The sequence below is a fragment of the Canis lupus genome, chromosome 21 (assembly GCF_003254725.2).
Source record: "Canis lupus dingo isolate Sandy chromosome 21, ASM325472v2, whole genome shotgun sequence".
Taxonomy (NCBI): Eukaryota; Metazoa; Chordata; class Mammalia; order Carnivora; family Canidae; genus Canis; species Canis lupus.
The window spans coordinates 30,597,805-30,617,837 of NC_064263.1; the positions used below are offsets into that span (position 1 = coordinate 30,597,805).

A 20,033-nucleotide genomic window follows, 5' to 3' on the forward strand; every position below is an offset into this window, starting at 1 on the left:
CATATGATCCTCTCATTAGATGCAGAGAAAGCATTTGACAAAATACAGCATCGATTTCTGATCAAAACGCTTCAGAGTGTAGGGATAGAAGGAACATTCCTCAACATATTAAAGGCCATCTACGAAAAGCCCATAGCAAATATCATCTCAATGGGGAAGCACTGGGAGCCTTTCCCCTAAGATCAAGACAGGGATGTCCACTCTCACCACTGCTATTCAACATAGTACTGGAAGTCCTAGCCTCAGCAATCAGACAACAAAAAGACATTAAAGACATTCGAATTGGCAAAGAAGAAGTCAAACTCTCCCTCTTTGCCGATGACATGATACTCTACATAGAAAACCCAAAAGCCTCCACCCCAAGATTGCTAGACTTATACAGCAATTTGGTAGCATGGCAGGATACAAAATCAATGCCCAGAAATCAGTGGCATTTCTATACATTAACAATGAGACTGAAGAAAGAGAAATTAAGGAGTCAATTCCTTTTACAATTGCACCCAAAAGCATAAGATACCTAGGAATAAACCTAACCAAAGAGGTAAAGGATCTATACCCTAAAAAATATAGAACACTTATGAAAGAAATTGAGGAAGACACAAAGAGATGGAAAAATATTCCATGCTCATGGATTGGCAGAATTAATATTGTGAAAATGTCAATGTTACCCAGAGCAGTTTACACGTTTAATGCAATCTATCAAAACACCATGGACTTTCTTCAGAGAGTTAGAACAAATTATTTTAAGATTTGCGTGGAATCAGAAAAGACCCCAAATAGCCAGGGGAATTTTATTTTATTTTATTTTATTTATTATTATTTTTATTTTTTTAGCCAGGGGAATTTTAAAAAAGAAAACCATAGCTGGGAGCATCACAATGCCAGATTTCAGGTTGTACTACAAAGCTGTGGTCATCAAGACAGTGTGGTACTGGCACAAACACAGACACATAGATCACTGGAACAGAATAGAGAACCCAGAAGTGGACCCTGAACTTTATGGTCAACTAATATTCGATAAAGGAGGAAAGACTATCCATTGGAAGAAAGACACTCTCTTCAATAAATGGTGCTGGGAAAATTGGACATCCACATGCAGAAGAATGAAACTAGACCACTCTCTTTCACCATACACAAAGATAAACTCAAAATGGATGAAAGATCTAAATGTGAGAATAGATTCCATCAGAATCCTAGAGGAGAACACAGGCAACACTGTTTTGGAACTTGGCCACGGTAATTTCTTGAAGATACATCCATGAAGGCAAAAGAAACAAAAGCAAAAATGAACTATTGGGCTTCATCAAGATAAGAAGCTTTTGCACAGCAAAGGATACAGTCAACAAAACTAAAAGACAACCTACAGAATGGGAGAAGATATTTGCAAATGACTTATCAGATAAAGGGCTAGTTTCCAAGATCTATAAAGATCTTATTAAACTCAAAGCCAAAGAAAGAAACAATCCAATCATGAAATGGGCAAAAGACATGAAGAGAAATCTCACAGAGGAAGACATAGACATGGCCAACATGCATATGAGAAAATGCTCTGCATCACTGGCCATCAGGGAAATACAAATCCAAACCACAATGAGATACCACCTCACACCAGTGAGAATGGGGAAAATTAACAAGACAGGAAACCACTAATGTTGGAGAGGATGCGGAGAAAAGGGAACCCTCTTACACTGTTGGTGGGAACGTGAACTGGTGCAGCCACTCTGGAAAACTGTGTGGAGGTTCCTCAAAGAGTTAAAAATAGACCTGCCCTATGACCCAGCAATTGCACTGTTGGGGATTTACCCCAAAGATACAGATTCAATGAAACGCTGGGACACCTGCACCCTGATGTTTCCAGCAGCAATGTCCATAATAGGCAAACTGTGGAAGGAGCCTCGGTGTCCATCGAAAGATGAATGGATAAAGAAGATGTGCTCTATGTATGCAATGGAATATTACTCAGCCATTAGAGTAATACCCGCCATTTGCTTTGACATGGATGGTATTGGAGGGTATTATGCTGAGTGAAGTAAGTCAATCGGAGAAGGACAAAGATTATATGTTCTCATTCATTTGGGGAATATAAATAATAGTGAAAGGGAATATAAGGGAAGGGAGAAGAAATGTGTGGGAAATATCAGAAAGGGAGACAGAACATAAAGACTCCTAACTCTAAGAAACGAAAGAGGGGTGGTGGAAGCAGCGGAGGGCGGGGGGTGGGGGTGACTGGGTGATGGGCACTGAGGGTGGCACTTGACGGGATGAGCACTGGGTGGTATTCTGTATGTTGGTAAACTGATCACCAATAAAAAATAAATTTATTATAAAAAAGTAAAAAATAAAATGAGCCTCTTGTAGACAGCAGATAGATAGGTCTTGCCTTTTTATCTAGTCTGAAACCCTGTGTCTTTTAATGGGGTCATTAAGCCCTTTCACGTTTAGAGTTACTATTGAAAGTTATGAATTTATTGTCATCATGATACCTATGCAGTCCCTATATTTGTGGATTTTTCCCTTGGACTTCCTCTATTATAGAATTCCCTCTAATATTTCTTGCAGAGCTGGCTTTGTGGTCACATATTCTGTCAGTTTCTGCCCTTCTTGGAAGCTCTTTATCTCCTCTTCTATACGAATGAGAGCCTTGCTCAATAAAGTATTCTTGGTTGTATGTTCTTCTCATTTAGAACCCTGAATATATCCTGCTAGCCCTTTCTGGTCTGCCAGTTCTCGGTTGAGAGGTCTCCTGTTAATCTAATATTTCTCCCCATAAATGTTAGAGATTTCTTGTCTCTCCGCAAGTAAAGATTATAGTTGACATTGAAATTCTGCAGGTTCAAAACTGTGTGTATTTATTTTTCTTTTTTCTTTTTTGGCTCAATGCTTACAACCTGATTCACTCTCTTTTGAAGTAATACTAGCAGACGACAGTAATACAAAGACTCAAGCCATCCAGCAGCAAACCTAGAAAGCCAAGGTAAATGAAGGGAATATTCCATAACAATAGGCTCCACAGGGCACAACCACACAGGGTGGGGTGGTTGGTGGGGAAAGATCAAGAAGGAGTATCTGACACTGTCACAAAACCCACCTTAAGATCTTGGGACTGAGCAATGACCATGAAAAGAAGCCTTGCTTCTTGGTCTATGCAGTCAGCAATTTAGAAATCGCTGTCAGTGCCTCCTTAGGGTAGCATAGAATCCTGGAGTGTCTGGGCTCATTTAGTGAGAGAACAGAGCAGGGATACCAGGCCAGGAAACATGCCCAAGAGGACTCATTAACATCCTGTTTCCAGGACCAGCATTTGCAGGGGAGCACCATTTCACCTGAGCAGTAAGTCCCTGGGAATGTAGAAGTGAAATAAAGTAGAGAGAGTGGGGTCATGGGAGAAGAAGCAAGAACAGCCTCCCCAGGGACAGGCACAGCAAGGTCTCCCTCGGGTAGCTCTTCCCATATCTACTTCCTCCAGATTCCTGCTGCTTTCATCTTTGCTCCAGACCCCAGCAAGAGTAAATGACAGTCTGAGCATCTGGACCCAAGCACTGAGTCTGACAACTTCTCCAGAGGAGCTGGATGGGTTCTCACCTGGAGAACTGAGTGATGGAAGCAGTTTCTCCTAATTCTCCACAGCTGTGAGAACAGGAAACCCATCTCTGAAGGAAGAGCTCCACGGAAACTGCCCAAGGACTGTATTTGTCCTCTGTCTCTATTACATCCCCAGACAAGACCTCTAGAGGACCAGAAGGACCAGATGCCGCCCTGACGCCTGCCTTGGTCAGACTCCTCAGACTCTTAACTCAACTTGGCAAAATTTAAACCAGTTGGAAACTGCTGGAAAAGCTCACTCTTTCCCCATTTCTTTTTTTCTTTCTTTCCCTATTTCTACAGGACAATCTTGACCCTCAACCCCCAGGGCAGTTTGCATGGTTGGGCAACTCAGCTTCTCATTACCTGAGGTAAAAACTTTGTCTCTCTTTCAGGGAAGTATGCATCCTCTAGATACATTGAGTTGAGAAACAGGGCCCAAAGCAGACCCTAAGAACTTAAGCTACTCTGTCTTCCAGGTTCTCTGTACTCTGTCCTAAGGCCCCATAGTCCTGTTTTTCTAAATATGAAGAAAAATGAATGAAAATGAAGAAAGAGTCTATGCTACATCCCAGGTCTGAGTGTCTGCTTCCTGGTGGGAGTATCAGTACCTGTCCTTAGAGCACAGGCTTTGCCGGCCTCTGCTAGAGGACTATTGAACCTCTCTGGTAATAAATGCCTCCAAATCAAGGGCCATCTAAAAATCAATGATCTGTCTTTCATATGCTCTAAAACCTTTCCACCATTAAAATCCTGTAAGCCCAGAAGAGACCAGTAAAAGAACCAGTGAAATATCCTAATTAGAAGCCACAATGTAGGGAAAGACTTAGAGATATGTTTCCCTTACAGATTCTTTGATGCATGGTCAGAATTGGACTATCGCCTAGTTCCCATGATGTATGACCTTGATAGTTGTTAATCCCAGGTTCCTGTCTCTTCTAACTTTTCTCTGGGGGTGGGTGAAATACACTAACGGTTGCTCTCCAGAACAGGAGTTTATCCTCTTTATCTCTGTGGCTCTTCAATCCAGTGTAGATATTCTGTCCCAGCAGGAGGGAGAACAAGGATCTGGGTCAGGTGCAGGAGAAGGAGGGTAGGCTTATTGAGCCTGATTACAACATGTAGCACATGCTCTTTTGCTGCCAGCACCTTTCAATCATTTCTCCCAAAGACAAACATTCTGGTCTTTCTGGGCAGGGCCTCCTCTTCAGAGTTTTGAGTTCTCCCAGGCTTGCATGTTTTCATAACCTGTAATAAAACACCTATGTTGTCATTGAGCCTAAAGGTTTAGCTCATAAAAGCAACACCACATCAAACACACCAAACCCTCATCTCAGTCTAGAATCCCTTCTGCACATGGAGAGCGTGGTGGTTACTGGTCCAGAGGGATGACTGAGGTGGACATAGTTTAGCTCTTCCTGTGAGGCTTACATCTACAGCCTTGAGTGCTACAAACAAATGTAGACCTAAGGTATATGGACAATGAAGTGGAAGTGCTTTGTTGAAGTCACAGTTCTGTACCTGCTTTAGGATTTTCTATTCAGAACAGGTCTGTTAGGGCACTAACTGGGGATTTAAATCATGAGACAATCATTATACTTAAAACATAGGTACAAAAATAACCAAGGGCTTGGGTGCCAGGATATTGCTTTCTATTGAGAGAGAGATGATTTAATCATTCTGGAAAGATGCATATTGAGGTTTGATGTCCTGCATGATATTTTCTTGTAGTGACCTCTTAATATTTAGCCATTGCTGTGATGATTGCTCTCCATTTGGATGCTTCCTTCATCAAGATACAATTAAAAGTGTTAGAACCTGAGAGATCAAGAGGTCAAATCCATGTCCAGTAGGAAAGACATCACCTCTCTGGATTCACATTGGCCATCATCAGGAGCCTGTGATGTTACAAACGAGGGGCCACCTTAGCCAACATTCACTGAGAATGTGTTTGCTTCTAGGCAACTGAAGAAACAACACAGAATGGAGTACTGGAACTCCACCTTGGGCAGTGGCTTTATATTGATGGGGATTCTGAATGACAGTGGGTCTCCTGAACTGCTCTGTGCCACAATCACTGTCCTATACATGTTGGCTCTGACCAGCAATGGCCTGCTGCTCTTGGTCATCACAGTGGATTCCTGGCTCCATGTGCCCATGTACTTCCTGCTCGGCCAGCTCTCACTCATGGACCTCCTCTTCACATCTGTTGTCACTCCCAAGGCCCTCGTGGATTTTCTGCAGAGTGAATACACGATCTCCTTTGGAGGCTGTGCCCTTCAGATGTTTCTGGCATTGGCGCTGGGTAGTGCAGAGGACTTGCTGCTGGCCTTCATGGCCTATGACAGATACGTGGCCATATGTCATCCTCTGAACTACATGGTTTTCATGAGGCCAAGGGTCTGCTGGCTCATGGTGGCCACGGCCTGGATCCTGGCATTTCTGAATGCTCTAGGCCATACCTTGTATACCATGCACTACCCTTTCTGTAAAGTTCGGAAGATCAGGCACCTGCTCTGTGAGATTCCTCCTTTGCTGAAGTTGGCCTGTGCAGATACCTCCCGATATGAACTCTTGGTGTATGTGACAGGAGTGACTTTCCTTTTGATGCCTCTTTCTGCCATTGTTGCCTCCTATGTACTAATCCTGTGTACTGTGCTTCACATGCCCTCAAATGAGGGGAAGCAGAAAGCCCTAGTCACCTGCTCCTCCCATCTGACAGTGGTTGTGATGTACTATGGAGCTGCCACGTTCATGTATGTCCTGCCCAGTTCCCTCCACAGCCCCAGGCAGGACAACATCATCTCTCTTTTCTACACGGTTGTCACTCCAGCACTGAACCCCCTTATCTATAGCCTGAGGAATCAGGAGGTCATGGGGGCCTTGAGAAGGGTCCTGGGAAAATATATGTTGCCAACACACTGTACCTTCTAAAGAGGATTCATGGCTTGTCTCTCACCATTTCTTTTCCCAATCAAAAGTTGTACACAACTGGTCTTTTTGTGGTACTCTGTTCAAGTAGATAGAAACACTTAAAAAATTTCTATTTCAATATAGTTGTGAGCATTGACACCTTAAGCTGTACTCACACGGGACACACCACCCTGACCTTGTAATAGGAACTAGATGTCCATATTGTAAAAGATACTAGAAGAAGTAAAGCATGAAATGAGTATCATAGACTCACTTCATGGTAGGAATTCATCCTGACATGATTAGCAAATAATTAGACATGGTTAGGGGACCAAGTTTCAGTTTCAATATCATGCAGCAGTGAGAAACAGCATTAGTTTTAGGGTGACCAAGTTCAGTAACCTCTAAATAACAGAGGAGGACTGCTCTCTTAGACAATTATAGTTAAAAATAAATACCTCATAAGATAAAATGGCCTTTTTTATTAGGTTTTTCAAGCAATTATTTAGAAATAGTAGTAGTTTTGTAACCGCATTTGTACTCAAGACTTAAGAAGTAGTCCATATTGAAAAGATAAATAAAGATAATACCTATGTTGAGATAGCAAATAAGGAAAATGGGGCATTGTTATACTGTTTAAAAATAAAAAGGAGAGGGCAGCCCTGAGGCCTGGCTGATTAGCGCTGCCTTTGGCCCGGGACGTGATCCTGGCGACCCGGGATCGAGTCCCATGTCAGGCTCCCTGCGTGGAGCCTGCATCTCTTTCTGACTGGGTCTCTGTCTGTCTGTCTGTCTCTCTTTCCTCTATATCTGTCTCTCTTGAATGAATAAATAAATTCTTTAAAAAAATAAAAATATAGATGAATATATAGAATGTGAAAGTACCATATTTGATACCATGTAGACATACAGTAACAGAGACATCTGTTGCATACAATACTTGAATAAAAAAATGTGACTTTAAATGTGTAGAGACATGTTTGAAACATCAAAACAGTTGCAAGAAGCTCATATTCTTAAAATGAGCATATGTATGTCTGTGTCCATAGGAAAGGTAAGATAATATATATAATTGACTTTCTAGCTAGCTTAAGTATGCTTTATTTTGTCATTTGATATTGATGTGGAAGGTTAGTAACATAAATTGGGAACTGAAATCTGTTCAGTTAAGAAGTTCCAAAATCCCCTGGCTCAAATAGATGGAATTTTGTTTTTTTGAGGATAGTGCTTTGTGAAAACTCAGAAATGTTTTTTTTCTTTATAGGAATAATGCTAAATTGCCAAATCTACAAAGCTAATCATAGGAGCTAAAGCTAATTTAAAACTAAACCAAGTCATAATAAAAAGAGAACATTCAAAAACTTAGAATGAAGGTAAAATTAAAGTTGTCCTTTCAGTTTTTTGTTATCCATATGTGTATTTTACTTAATTGTTATATACACAATGATTAATGTCCTGTTTTCTTTTTGTCTGTAATATAAAATTTAGTGAACCTTATTTCTTGCTAAGAGGGGACATTGTAGTGTAGGAGTAGGGACTGAGTGGCAGAGAGGGATGAGCTAGATTATATGAGTGTGACTCTCCACTCTCCCTTTATTGTCTGTGTATCTTGGGATATTAAATTAAATCTGTGCCTCAGTTTGCTTATCTTAAAAGTGGTGATAATAAGAGGACTCAGGATGATCTCATGATGTTTTTAGGATGAGTGAATAAGATAATATCAGGCACTGAGACCAGAGCCTGGAAAATAGTGCTTAAAACAAGAAATAGTAAGTAGTTTTGAAAGAACTTAATTTTAAATGACTACATAATAATATTCCATTATATAAATAAATCTTCTGTAAAATGGGCAATTGACTACATTGAGTTTTAGTCCCCCAAATTTTCTTATGTGAGGGTCTGATTTTAGGTCAAATTTCTAGGAGTGAAATTACTGAGAAATGGCAAAGATACTATTTAAATTACTGTTGCAGTTATACGGTTTCATTCATATGGGGAATATACAAAATAGTGAAAGCGAATATGGGGGAAAGGAGGGAAAATGAGTGGGAAAAATCAGAAAGGATGACAGAACATGAGAGACTCCTAACTCTGGGAAATGAACAAGGGGAAGTGGAAAGGGAGGTGGGTGGGGGGTTGGGGTGACGGCGTGACAGGCACTGAGGGGGGCACTTGATGGGATGAGCACTATAACTGGGTGTTATGCTATATGTTGGCAAATCGAACTCCAATAAAAAACAAAAAACAAAAAAAACCCCAACCAACCAAACAAAAATAAATAAAAATGAAGTAAAATTGGAAGGGGTAAAAATTACTGTTGCAAAGAATCAAACTGCTTTTCAGGAAGTTAGAAACACTTTGCATTCTGTCTGGTATTATGCAGAAGTACCTGCCTCACTATAGTCTTTCTAGTGCTGTCTTATCAAATGAACTGTTTTTGCCAATCTAGTAAACATCAAATAGATGTAGCAGATGTTTTCCTTTATATTACCTATTTTATCCTAATGATTTTTTGTAGCTCTTTAGAGGTGAAGATTATGAACAATTTGATAGTAATGTGTGTGATAACCTTTGTTTTCAGTTTCTTTTTAAATACCTGACAGGATTTGTTGACTAGGGAATTGTTTACACAGTTGGTGTAAATCCATCTTTTTTCCTTTGTATTCTTCAGAAGATCATACTCTTATAATTCTCATTCTTAATTCAGAATATATTTACATATATTTCCTTTAGATTTCCTTAATAATTTCATAAGTGATATTTAAGTTTTTAATTTTTGTGCAATTTATTTTGGTACATGAGGTATGGTGAGGCTTTAAGTTAATTGTGCTTCCAAATAGCTGATTTTCCTATTAGCATTCTTAATAATCCTGAAATGTTATTAATTTATTGTTATTATTACTTTTACAATTGTTTGGCTATATACTATCTTCTTATAAATATAACAATAAAGAGTAACTCTAGGCTAGTTCTCTAGTTGTGGCAGTCTATTAAGACATTTCTCTCTCATTTTTCCTCATCAACTTTTTTTTTAAAGTTTTATTATCTATTTAATCTTCCTGGGTAACTTTCGAATCATTAGCTATATGTCCCCAAAATTCCATTGGTATATTCATTGCAACTATATTTAACTCAAATCGATTGGAGATTTTGACTTTTTTACAATATAGTCTTACCATGCCATTACATCACCCTAATACAACCTGTGGTTCTCTGAAAATACCATTTCAAAACACCTCACTCCCAGGTTAAGGCTTTGTACCATACATCCTTGAGAAAGGAAGAGTCATACAGGAGTTCTTCATCTTTCCACTAACAGATTTACCAGCACATCTGCACACAGCTTTTGTTTTTTTATTTTTTTATTTTTATTTTTTAAATAATAAATTTATTTTTTATTGGTGTTCAATTTGCCAACATACAGAATAACACCCAGTGCTCTTCCCATCAAGTGCCCCCCTCAGTGCCCGTCACCCATTCACCCCACTCCCCACCCTCCTCCCCTTCCACCACCCCTAGTTTGTTTCCCAGAGTTAGGAGTCTTCATGTTCTGTCTCCCTTTCTGATATTTCCTACCCATTTCTTCTCCCTTCCCCTCTATTCCCTTTCACTATTATTTAGGCTGTGTGAAATAAGCTTTTGGTTTTTTAAAAAAGCCTGTTTGAGGACAAACATTCCTGTTGTGCTTTTGATACCTAGCTCTCTTACTACTCGAAGAAATTGGTCTTGGAATTACTTGTTCTCCTCTGGATCATCTCCATCTCTATTGGAACATTTGCTATAGGTTACAGACATGCACTAAGGTGCATGCCTGCCCCCTAGCCCCTGCATTACAGTTGTGATTGTCAACAAAGCAAAGGTTTATGACTCAGCTCTTTGACAAAAAAAGTTGATACATTTTATAAAATGGTAAATGTGAATTTTAATATCATTACCTATGAGGACCAATGAGCATGAAAGGGCTTAGAGACTAAACACTACATTCCAATGGTATACAATAAATTTTTATAATACTCATATCTCAAACATTTTAAAACAATTTTGTGAGAATACTTCCAACAGTGCTAACTAAACAGGATTTGTCATTAATGTTCTTATTCTCCAGCTCTATGTGTGTCTTTCCCGAGATGACTTTCTGTCTTGAATTGTGCTTCCTTCTTAACTTGCCTTAATCATCCTGCTCACTTTTCCAAACTCATTTTTTTCTCCCTTTAAATGCTATCTAGGAAGACTGCAATTCAAGGCTTCAGGCGATATGTCATTCATCTTGAATTAAAATTTAAAGAGCATGTATTTTACAGCTTAATAAAATGAAAAAATAGGATAAAATTGGGAATGCAAAATGGTTCAGTCATGGTGGAAAACAGTTTGCCGGTTTCTTATAAACTTAAGCATACATGTATACAATTGAGCAGGTTCACTCTGAGGTATTTACCACAGTGAACAGACCTGTTTATACTCATTCGAAAATCTTTCCATGGATGTCTATAATGTTTTTTTATGATTCACGGGTGGAAACATCACAAATGTCCTTCAACTGATGAATGGATAAGAAATTATGATACATCCGTACAACTGGATACTACTCAAATAAATGGGAATGGTGAGAATCAACTGCAATGTAGGAATATGGTTAAATCTCAAGCATATTATGCTAAGTGGAAGTAGCTAGACTCAAAATGTATGATACCATTTTCCTGACACTGTGGAAAAGGCCAGACACTGGTGACAGTCAACAGATCTGACAGTGGCAGGGCTTAGGTGAGTGCTTAGTGAGAATTTAGGGGTTGATGAAATTTGATACTTGGATTTGATAGTGGTTACATAATATACAAATTTGTCAAAATTTGCAGAACCGTGTACTAAAAAAGGTGAATTTTACTGCATGCAAATTTTACCTCAATAAAATGTTTAAAATTGGAAATGATATCTGTGTAAATGAATGAGGCTTTTCATATTCTGCTTCCGTAGCTTTCTTTAAGCACCCACAGAAAAATGCCACTTCCATCAAATTATTTTTGTCAAGATTTTTGTTTTACTATTTTAATATATTGGATACTAACCCTTTATCAAATATGTCACTTGCAAATACCTTCTCCCATTCCATAGGTTGCTTTTCAGTTCGGTTGATTGTTCACTTTGCTGTGCAGAAGCTTTTACTTTGATGAAGCCCAATAGTTTATTTTTGCTTTTGTTTCCCTTGCCTCAGGAGACATATCTAGAAACAAATTGCCCCAGCTGATGTCAAAGTTGTTACTGCCTCTGTTCTTCTCTAGGATTTTTATGGTTTCCCATCTCACATTCAGGTGTTTAATCCACTCAGAATTTATTTTTGTGTATGGTGTAAGAAGTGATCCAGTTTCATTCTTAGGCATGTTGCTGTCCAGTTTTCCCAACACCATTTATGCAAGAGACTGTCTTTTTTCCATTGGATATTCTTTTTTGCTTGTTAAAGATTAATTTACCATATAGTTGTGGGTCCATTTCTGGAGTTACTATTCTGTTCTGTTGATCTTTGTGTTTATGTGTGTGCTTGTAGCATAGTGTTTTGGTCATTACAGCTTTGTAATACATCTTGAAGTCCAGAAGTGTGATGCCTCCAGCGTTGCTTTTCTTTTTCAAGACCGTTTTGCCTATTTATTGCCTTTTGTGGTTCCATACCAATTTTGGGATTATTTGTTCTAGTTCTGTGAAAAATGTTGGTATTTTGATAGGGATTGCATGAAATGTGTAGGTTGCTTTGGGTAGTATAGACATTTTAACAGTATTTGTTCTTCTAATCCATGAGCATGGAATGCCTTTGCATCTTTGTGTGATCTTCATTTGCTTCCAAAGCATTTTAAAATGCAAAAATATATATTTCAATTAATGAAGTTTACCAATTAATTTAGTAAATCAATTTCTTTGTATACCATGCACCCTGTATTGTATAATTCCCTAGGCATCATGTTTTTCTTGCTGAAATTACAGATTTTATTGGGTGAATCATTGGCAATACATTTTTTATTGTTTGTTTTTAACTTGTCTTCCCTCTTTTTTGTTAAGATTTTATTTATTCATGAGAGACACACACAGACACACACACACACACACACACACACACACAGAGACAGAGAGAGAGAGAGAAAAGCAGAGCCATAGGCAGAGGGAGAAGCAGGATCTCTGCAGGAGCCGGATGTGGGAGTCGATTCCGGAACCCGGGATCATGCCCTGAGGTGAAGGCAAACGCTCAATCTCTGAGCCACCCAAGTGTCCCACAAGTAAAGATTTTAAGAGACACTGACATCCTGCCAGTTCAATACTGTGTGTATTTATTTTTTATTTTTTATTTTTTTGCTCAATGCTTACACCCTGATTCACTATCTTTTGAGTATCACTGGCAGACAACAGTAACACCAATATACACATTCCATGCACAGGCCAACTTAGAAAGCCAAGATAAATGAAGGGAAGATTTCATAACTATAGGCTTCACAGGACACAGACTTAATGACTGGAAATAATAGTCCAGATAGGGAGGATCATAAAGGAAGTGGTGGGGTTGGAGGGTGGGGAAAGATATAGAAGGAGTATCTTACACTGACACAAAACCCACCTTAAGATCTGGGTGCAGAGCAATGACCATGAAAAGAAGCCTTGCTTCTTGGTCTATGCAGTCAGCAATTTAGAAATAGGCCATCGCACTGGGGGTTATTCTGTATGTTAGTAAATTGAACACCAATAAAAAATAAATAAAAAAAAAAAGATAGAAATAGGCCATCAGTGCCCCTTAGGGTAGCATAGAATCCTGGAGTTTCTGGGCTCATTTAGTGAGAGAACAGAGCAGGGATACCAGGCCAGGAAACATGCCCAAGAGGACTCATTAACATCCTGTTTCCAGGACCAGCATTTGCAGGGGAGACCATTTCGCTGAGAAGATAAGTCCCTGGGAATGTAGGAGTGGAATAAAGTAGAGAGGGTGGGGTCACGGGATAAGGAGCCATAACAGCCTCCCCAGGGACAGGCACAGCAAGGTCTCCCTTGGATAGCTCTTCCCATATCTACTTCCTCCAGATTCCTGCTGCTTTCATCTTTGCTCCAGACCCCAGCAAGAGTAAATGACAGTCTGAGCATCTGGACCCAAGCACTGAGTCTGACAACTTCTCCAGAAGAGCTGGATGGGTTCTCACCTGGAGAACTGAGTGATGGAAGCAGTTTCTCCTAATTCTCCACAGCTGTGAGAACAGGAAACCCATCTCTGAAGGAAGAGCTCCACGGAAACTGCCCAAGGACTGTATTTGTCCTCTGTCTCTATTACATTTCCAGACAAGACCTCTAGAGGACCAGAAGGACCAGATGCCGCCCTGACGCCTGCCTTGGTCAGACTCCTCAGACTCTTAACTCAACTTGGCAAAATTTAAACCAGTTGGAAACTGCTGGAAAAGCTCACTCTTTCCCCATTTCTTTTTTTTCTTTCTTTCCCCATTTCTACAGGACAATCTTGACCCTCAACCCCCAGGGCAGTTTGCATGGTTGGGCAACTCAGCTTCTCATTACCTGAGGTAAAAACTTTGTCTCTCTTTCAGGGAAGTATGCATCCTCTAGATACGTTGAGTTGAGAAACAGGGCCCAAAGCAGACCCTAAGAACTTAAGCTACTCTGTCTTCCAGGTTCTCTGTACTCTGTCCTAAGGCCCCATAGTCTTGTTTTTCTAAATATGAAGAAAAATGAATGAAAATGAAGAAAGAGTCTATGCTACATCCCAGGTCTGAGTGTCTGCTTCCTGGTGGGAGTATCAGTATTTGTCCTTAGAGCCCAGGCTTTGCCGGCCTCTGCTAGAGGACTATTGAATCTCTCTGGTAATAAATGCCTCCAAATCAAAGGGCCATCTAAAATCAATGATCTGCCTGTCATATGCTCTAAAACTTTTCTACCATTAAGTCCTGTGAACCCAGAAGAGACCAGTTAAAGAACCAGTGAAGTGTCCAAAAATAGAAGCCACACTATAGGGGAAAGACTTAGAGAAAGAAATGTTTCCCTTACAGTTTCTTTGGCGCACGGTCAGAATTGGACTATTGGGCTAGTTCCCATGATGCATGACCTTGATAGTTGTTAATCCCAGGTCCCTGTTTCTTCTGACATTTCTCTGGGGGTGTGTGTCATACACTAACGGCTGCTTTCCAGAACAGGAGTTCATCCTCCTTATCCCTGTGGCTCTTCAATCCAGTGTAGATATTCTGTCCCAGCAGGAGGGAGAACAGGATCTGGGTCAGGTGCAGGAGAAGGAGGGTAGGCTTATTGAGCCTGATTACAACATCTAGCACATGCTCTTTTGCTGCCAGCGCCTTTTCAGTCATTTCTCCCAAAGACAAACATTCTCTTCTACCTGGGCATGGCCTCCTCTTTATAGAGTTTGAGTCCTCCCAGGCTTGCGTGTTTTCATAACCTGTAATAAAACACCTATGTTGTCATTGAGCCTAAAGGTCTAGCTCATAAAAGCAACACCACATCAAGCATACCAAACTCTCGTCTCATTCTAGAATCCCTTCTGCACATGGAGAGCGTGGAGGTTATTGGTCCAGAGGGATGACTGAGGTGGACATAGTTTAGCTCTTCCTGTGAGGCTTACATCTACAGCCTTGAGTGCTACAAACAAATGTGGACTAAGGTATATGGACAATGAAGTGGAAGTGCTTTGTTGAAGTCACAGTTCTGTACCTGCTTTAGGATTTTCTATTCAGAACAGGTCTGTTAGGACACTAACTGGGGATTTAAATCATGAGACAATCATTATACTTAAAACATAGGTACAAAAATAACCAAGGGCTTGGGTGCCAGGATATTGCTTTCTATTGAGAGAGAGAGATTACTTAATCATTCTGGAAAGATGCATATTGAGGTTTGATGTCCTGCATGATATTTTCATGTAGTGACCTCTTAATATTTAGCCATTGCTGTGATGATTGCTCTCCATTCGGATGGTTCTTTCCTCAAGATACAATTAAAAGTATCAGAACCTGAGAGATCAAGAGGTCAAATCCATGTCCAGTGGGAAAGACATCACCTCATTGGATTCACATTGGCCATCATCAGGAGCCTGTGATGTTACAAACGAGGGGCCACCTTAGCCAACATTCACTGAGAATGTGTTTGCTTCTAGGCAACTGAAGAAACAACACAGAATGGAGTACTGGAACTCCACCTTGGGCAGTGGCTTTATATTGATGGGGATTCTGAATGACAGTGGGTCTCCTGAACTGCTCTGTGCCACAATCACTGTCCTATACATGTTGGCTCTGACCAGCAATGGCCTGCTGCTCTTGGTCATCACAGTAGATTCCCGGCTCCATGTGCCCATGTACTTCCTGCTCGGCCAGCTCTCACTCATGGACCTCCTCTTCACATCTGTTGTCACTCCCAAGGCCCTCGTGGATTTTCTGCAGAGTGAATACACGATCTCCTTTGGAGGCTGTGCCCTTCAGATGTTTCTGGCATTGACGCTGGGTGGTGCAGAGGACTTGCTGCTGGCCTTCATGGCCTATGACAGATACGTGGCCATATGTCATCCTCTGAACTACATGGTCTTCATGAGGCCAAGGGTCTGCTGGCTCATGGTGGCCACGGCCTGGATCCTGGCATCCCTAAGTGCCTTTGTTTATACCACATATACCATGCACTACCCTTTCTGTAAAGTTCGGAAGATCAGGCACCTGCTCTGTGAGATCCCACCTTTACTGAAGTTGGCCTGTGCAGATACCTCCCGATATGAACTCTTGGTGTATGTGATGGGTGTGACCTTCCTTATGCCCCCTCTCTTTACTATCATTTCTTCATATACACTAATTCTGTGTACTGTGCTTCACATGCCCTCAAATGAAGGGAAGCAGAAAGCCCTAGTCACCTGCTCCTCCCACCTGACAGTCGTTGGGATGTTCTATGGAGCTGCCACGTTCATGTATGTCCTGCCCAGTTCCCTCCACAACCCCAGGCAGGACAACATCATCTCTCTTTTCTACACGGTTGTCACTCCAGCGTTGAACCCCCTTATCTATAGCCTGCGAAATAAGGAGGTCATGGGAGCTTTGAAGAGAGTCCTGGCAAAATACATGGCCTGACACACTCCATAATCTAGGGAGTTTATGGCTGGCCTTCAAAATTTCTCTTAAAGTCATAAGATTTCTGGTAAAAGCCTGGTGAAAACACCATATTGCAGAGAGTACCTTTTAATAGTAAAAGGAATGTACGGAATGTAATTTGACTTGGCAAATGAATTTGTGTGTCTGTTTTACCATTTTATTTTTTAAAGTATAGTTGACTTGGAATATTATGTTAGTTTCAGGTGTGCAACATTGTGGTTTGACAGAGCTATACTTTCTGCTATGGTCACTACAAATGTAGCTACTGTCTGTTACCATACAACACTATTATAACATCATGGACTATATTTGCCTTTTATCCCCACTCTACCTTTTAATCTGACGATTTATTTAGTTTATAACTGACATCTGTATCTCCTACTGCCCTTAAACCATTTTCACCATCCTTCCATCCCCATCCGTGCTCTGGTAACCGCCAGTTATTCTTTGTATTTATGGTCTGCTCCTGTTGTTTGTTTGTTCTTTGGTTTTGTTTTTTAAATTATACATATAAGTGAAATAATAATGGTATTTGTCTTTTGCTGACTGATTTCACTTAGCCTTATTATGCCTTAAGGTCCATCCATGTTTTCATAAATGACAAGATTTCATTTTTTTAATGGCTGATTAATATGGTAGTGTATATACCTATATCACATCTTCTTTATCCAGTGAAGTACTTGGGTTGCTTTCATATCTTGGCTATTGTAAATAATGCAGCAATAAATACAGGGACATTTAAAACTTTATGAATTAGTGTTTTCATTTTCTTTGACTAAGTACCAAGTAGTGCAACTACTGGATCATATGATATTTCTATTTTAAGTTTTTGAGGAATCTCCATACTGTTTCCACAGTGTCTGCACCCATTTACATTCCCACCAACATTGCACAAGGGATTCTTTTTCTCTACATCCTCATCAATATTTATTCCTTTCTTTTTGGTTCTAGCTATTCTGATGTATTTAAGGTGGTATTTTATTATCAAATGCTCTTTTAAATCTTTTTTCCATCAGATAATTTATTTAGAAAAATGCTTCACACTCCTTTTAAAATTTGCTATTATCCCATGTAGCTACTGAGTTAAATGAGGCTAGGGGCTTTTAGCAATTTTGGACATGACCTCTGACTGGGGAGTCCATACTGGACCAACATATGAACCAAAAAAAGAAAAGTTTCAAGTAGGACACTTAAGCAAGGCCATTATCAGGGGAGCAGACCTTGAGATTTACACAAATTTTAGACTATTGACCATGTTCAAAGATCATATAAGCAGCCTAATTAATGCCCAAACTACTAGTAGTTTATATCTTTTTATAGTATGTTATCGCTTCCTTTTTCCAAACAGCCATTAGAAAACACCTGGGCCCTCCAACAGGTGTTTTTGTTTGTCTTTGTTTTTAACATGGAGATTTTTTATACTGCCTAAAAGCCAAATATTACTGAAATAAATGAAATAGAAAGGGCATCTCATTAGCAAGGTCCATGGGAAACAACTGTGCTTATTCCTTGGCAATAAACAAACAAAACAAACAAAAAGAACTGGTTTCTGTCTTGACATGTCCCTACAATTGCAAAAGGCTCATATGCCTGGTAAGTGTGGATGTGTGAGACTATGGATATGTGTTTGTGCTGAAAATGATGGGATAACATCTCAATTAATTTTCCAGGGACTTAAATATGCTGTACTACCACCATTTGTTTGTAAGTCTGGAAATACTTAAAACCAGCAAGTTGTTTTGAAGCTTCAAAATGACATGGTTCATCTGAGTGGCACTATTTTGGGGAATATTGTCCTTTTTTGAAAATTTGCTAATGCTTTCTTTAAAAAAAAGTACTGTTTCATCTGTAACACTAGGAGGTTTTTTTAAAAAAATTAATAAAATTAGGAATACTAAAAAAGACAAAACTAAAATCTCATCCAGATTTAACCTCCACAACATTTTGATGCATTTTATTTCATTTTTAATACATGCGTGCATTTTACTGAGTTGATATGTGTGTGTAAAATAGAGAATTTTAAAAAATATTTTATTTATTTGTTCATGAGAGACACACACACACAGAGGCAGAGACATAGGCAGAGGGAGAAGCAGGCTCCATGCAGGGAGCCTGATGTAGGACTCGATCTGGGGACTCCAGGATCACGCCCTGGGCCGAAGGCAGATGCCCTACTGCTGAGCCACCAGCATCCTGAGAATTTTTTCACTTACTAATACATAGTGAATTTCCCCCCTGCATTATATAGCAGCTCTATAGAGCAGTGACAGAGAATCTGGGGTCAATTGTCAGAGTAACAAGATTTGAATTCAATACACCCCACTTATATAACTTTGAACTTATTTCTTAACCTCTCTGTACCTGTCTGCACATCTCTAAACTGTAAATTGGCAGTAATAGACCTACTTCATAGGCATTGTGAGGATTAAATAAATTAGCAAATATGAACATAGGACATTTAGAATTGCATCTGGCATATAATGAGTATTTAATAAATCTTAATTCTTACATGAATAAATAGCCTTGAAAATATTTTTATGGGATGACATAATATTACATATATGGATGCTTTGTAATACAATTGGCTATTTTATCACTGTTATACATTTAATTGTATGTGTGTCTGTGTGTAAAAACAGCTGTATTGATCTCTGGGTATGTGACTGATTTTTTCCTTTAGAATAAATTCTTGTGAGTGGAATTACTAAAACCAAAGTAAAAAATCTATTTAATATTGTTGATATAAAAAGATGAATTGATGTTTAATACTTAAACATTTTGCATTTTTACCAGCAAGATACATTACATTTTTTTTCATGTTTAGTTTAATACATAGACAGTTTTACTAATTTATTAGGTATAACACTTAAATATATAACTTTAATTTGCATAACTAATGAATTTATATTTTTATTTTTGAGTTGTTGGAATTCCTTTTTTTTAAGATTTTATTTATTTATTCATGAGACACACACACACAGAGAAAGAGAGACAGAGAGAGAGAGAGAGAGAAAGAGGCAGAGGAGAACCAGCCTCCCTCTTGGGAGCCTGATGTGGGACTTGATCATAGGACTCTGGGATCATGATCTGAGCCAAAGGTAGATGCTCAACCACTGAGCCACCCATGTGTCCTCAATCTGTTATTTTTTAATATCTCCATGGTAAGGATTTTTAGAGAAGTACTGAAAATATTTTTGTTGTGAAATCTAGCTTTTCTCTTCTGGTTTCTTTCAGTGATTTTACTGCTAGGATATAATTTTCTACTCTCTCTTTAGGTAATAAGTTATGTAGATTTTTTTTCTTCAGAATTTTATAATTTGCATTTAACTTTTAGAATAAAGTTCTAAATTACCTTGATATGGTGAAGTTTTAACTTTTTTTCAAAGTTGGCACTTTCTTAATAATATTTTAAAATAATTCTTC

At 39.3% G+C, this 20,033-nt stretch overlaps 2 protein-coding genes across 2 annotated transcripts; both read left to right on the forward strand.

The window, feature by feature from the left end:
- The first annotated feature begins 5,518 nt into the window (after positions 1 to 5,518).
- LOC112667936 (olfactory receptor 2AG2-like) lies at positions 5,519 to 6,602 on the forward strand. The gene has a single exon (XM_025459994.3). The coding sequence runs from the start codon at positions 5,566 to 5,568 to the stop codon at positions 6,514 to 6,516; it is 951 nt and encodes a 316-aa protein (XP_025315779.1). The 5' UTR covers positions 5,519 to 5,565; the 3' UTR covers positions 6,517 to 6,602.
- A 9,037-nt stretch (positions 6,603 to 15,639) lies between these two features.
- LOC112667937 (olfactory receptor 2AG1-like) lies at positions 15,640 to 16,745 on the forward strand. Its single transcript, XM_025459997.3, has one exon. It carries the CDS (start codon positions 15,657 to 15,659, stop codon positions 16,587 to 16,589), a length of 933 nt encoding a protein of 310 aa, XP_025315782.3. The 5' UTR covers positions 15,640 to 15,656; the 3' UTR covers positions 16,590 to 16,745.
- Positions 16,746 to 20,033: the final 3,288 nt, after the last annotated feature.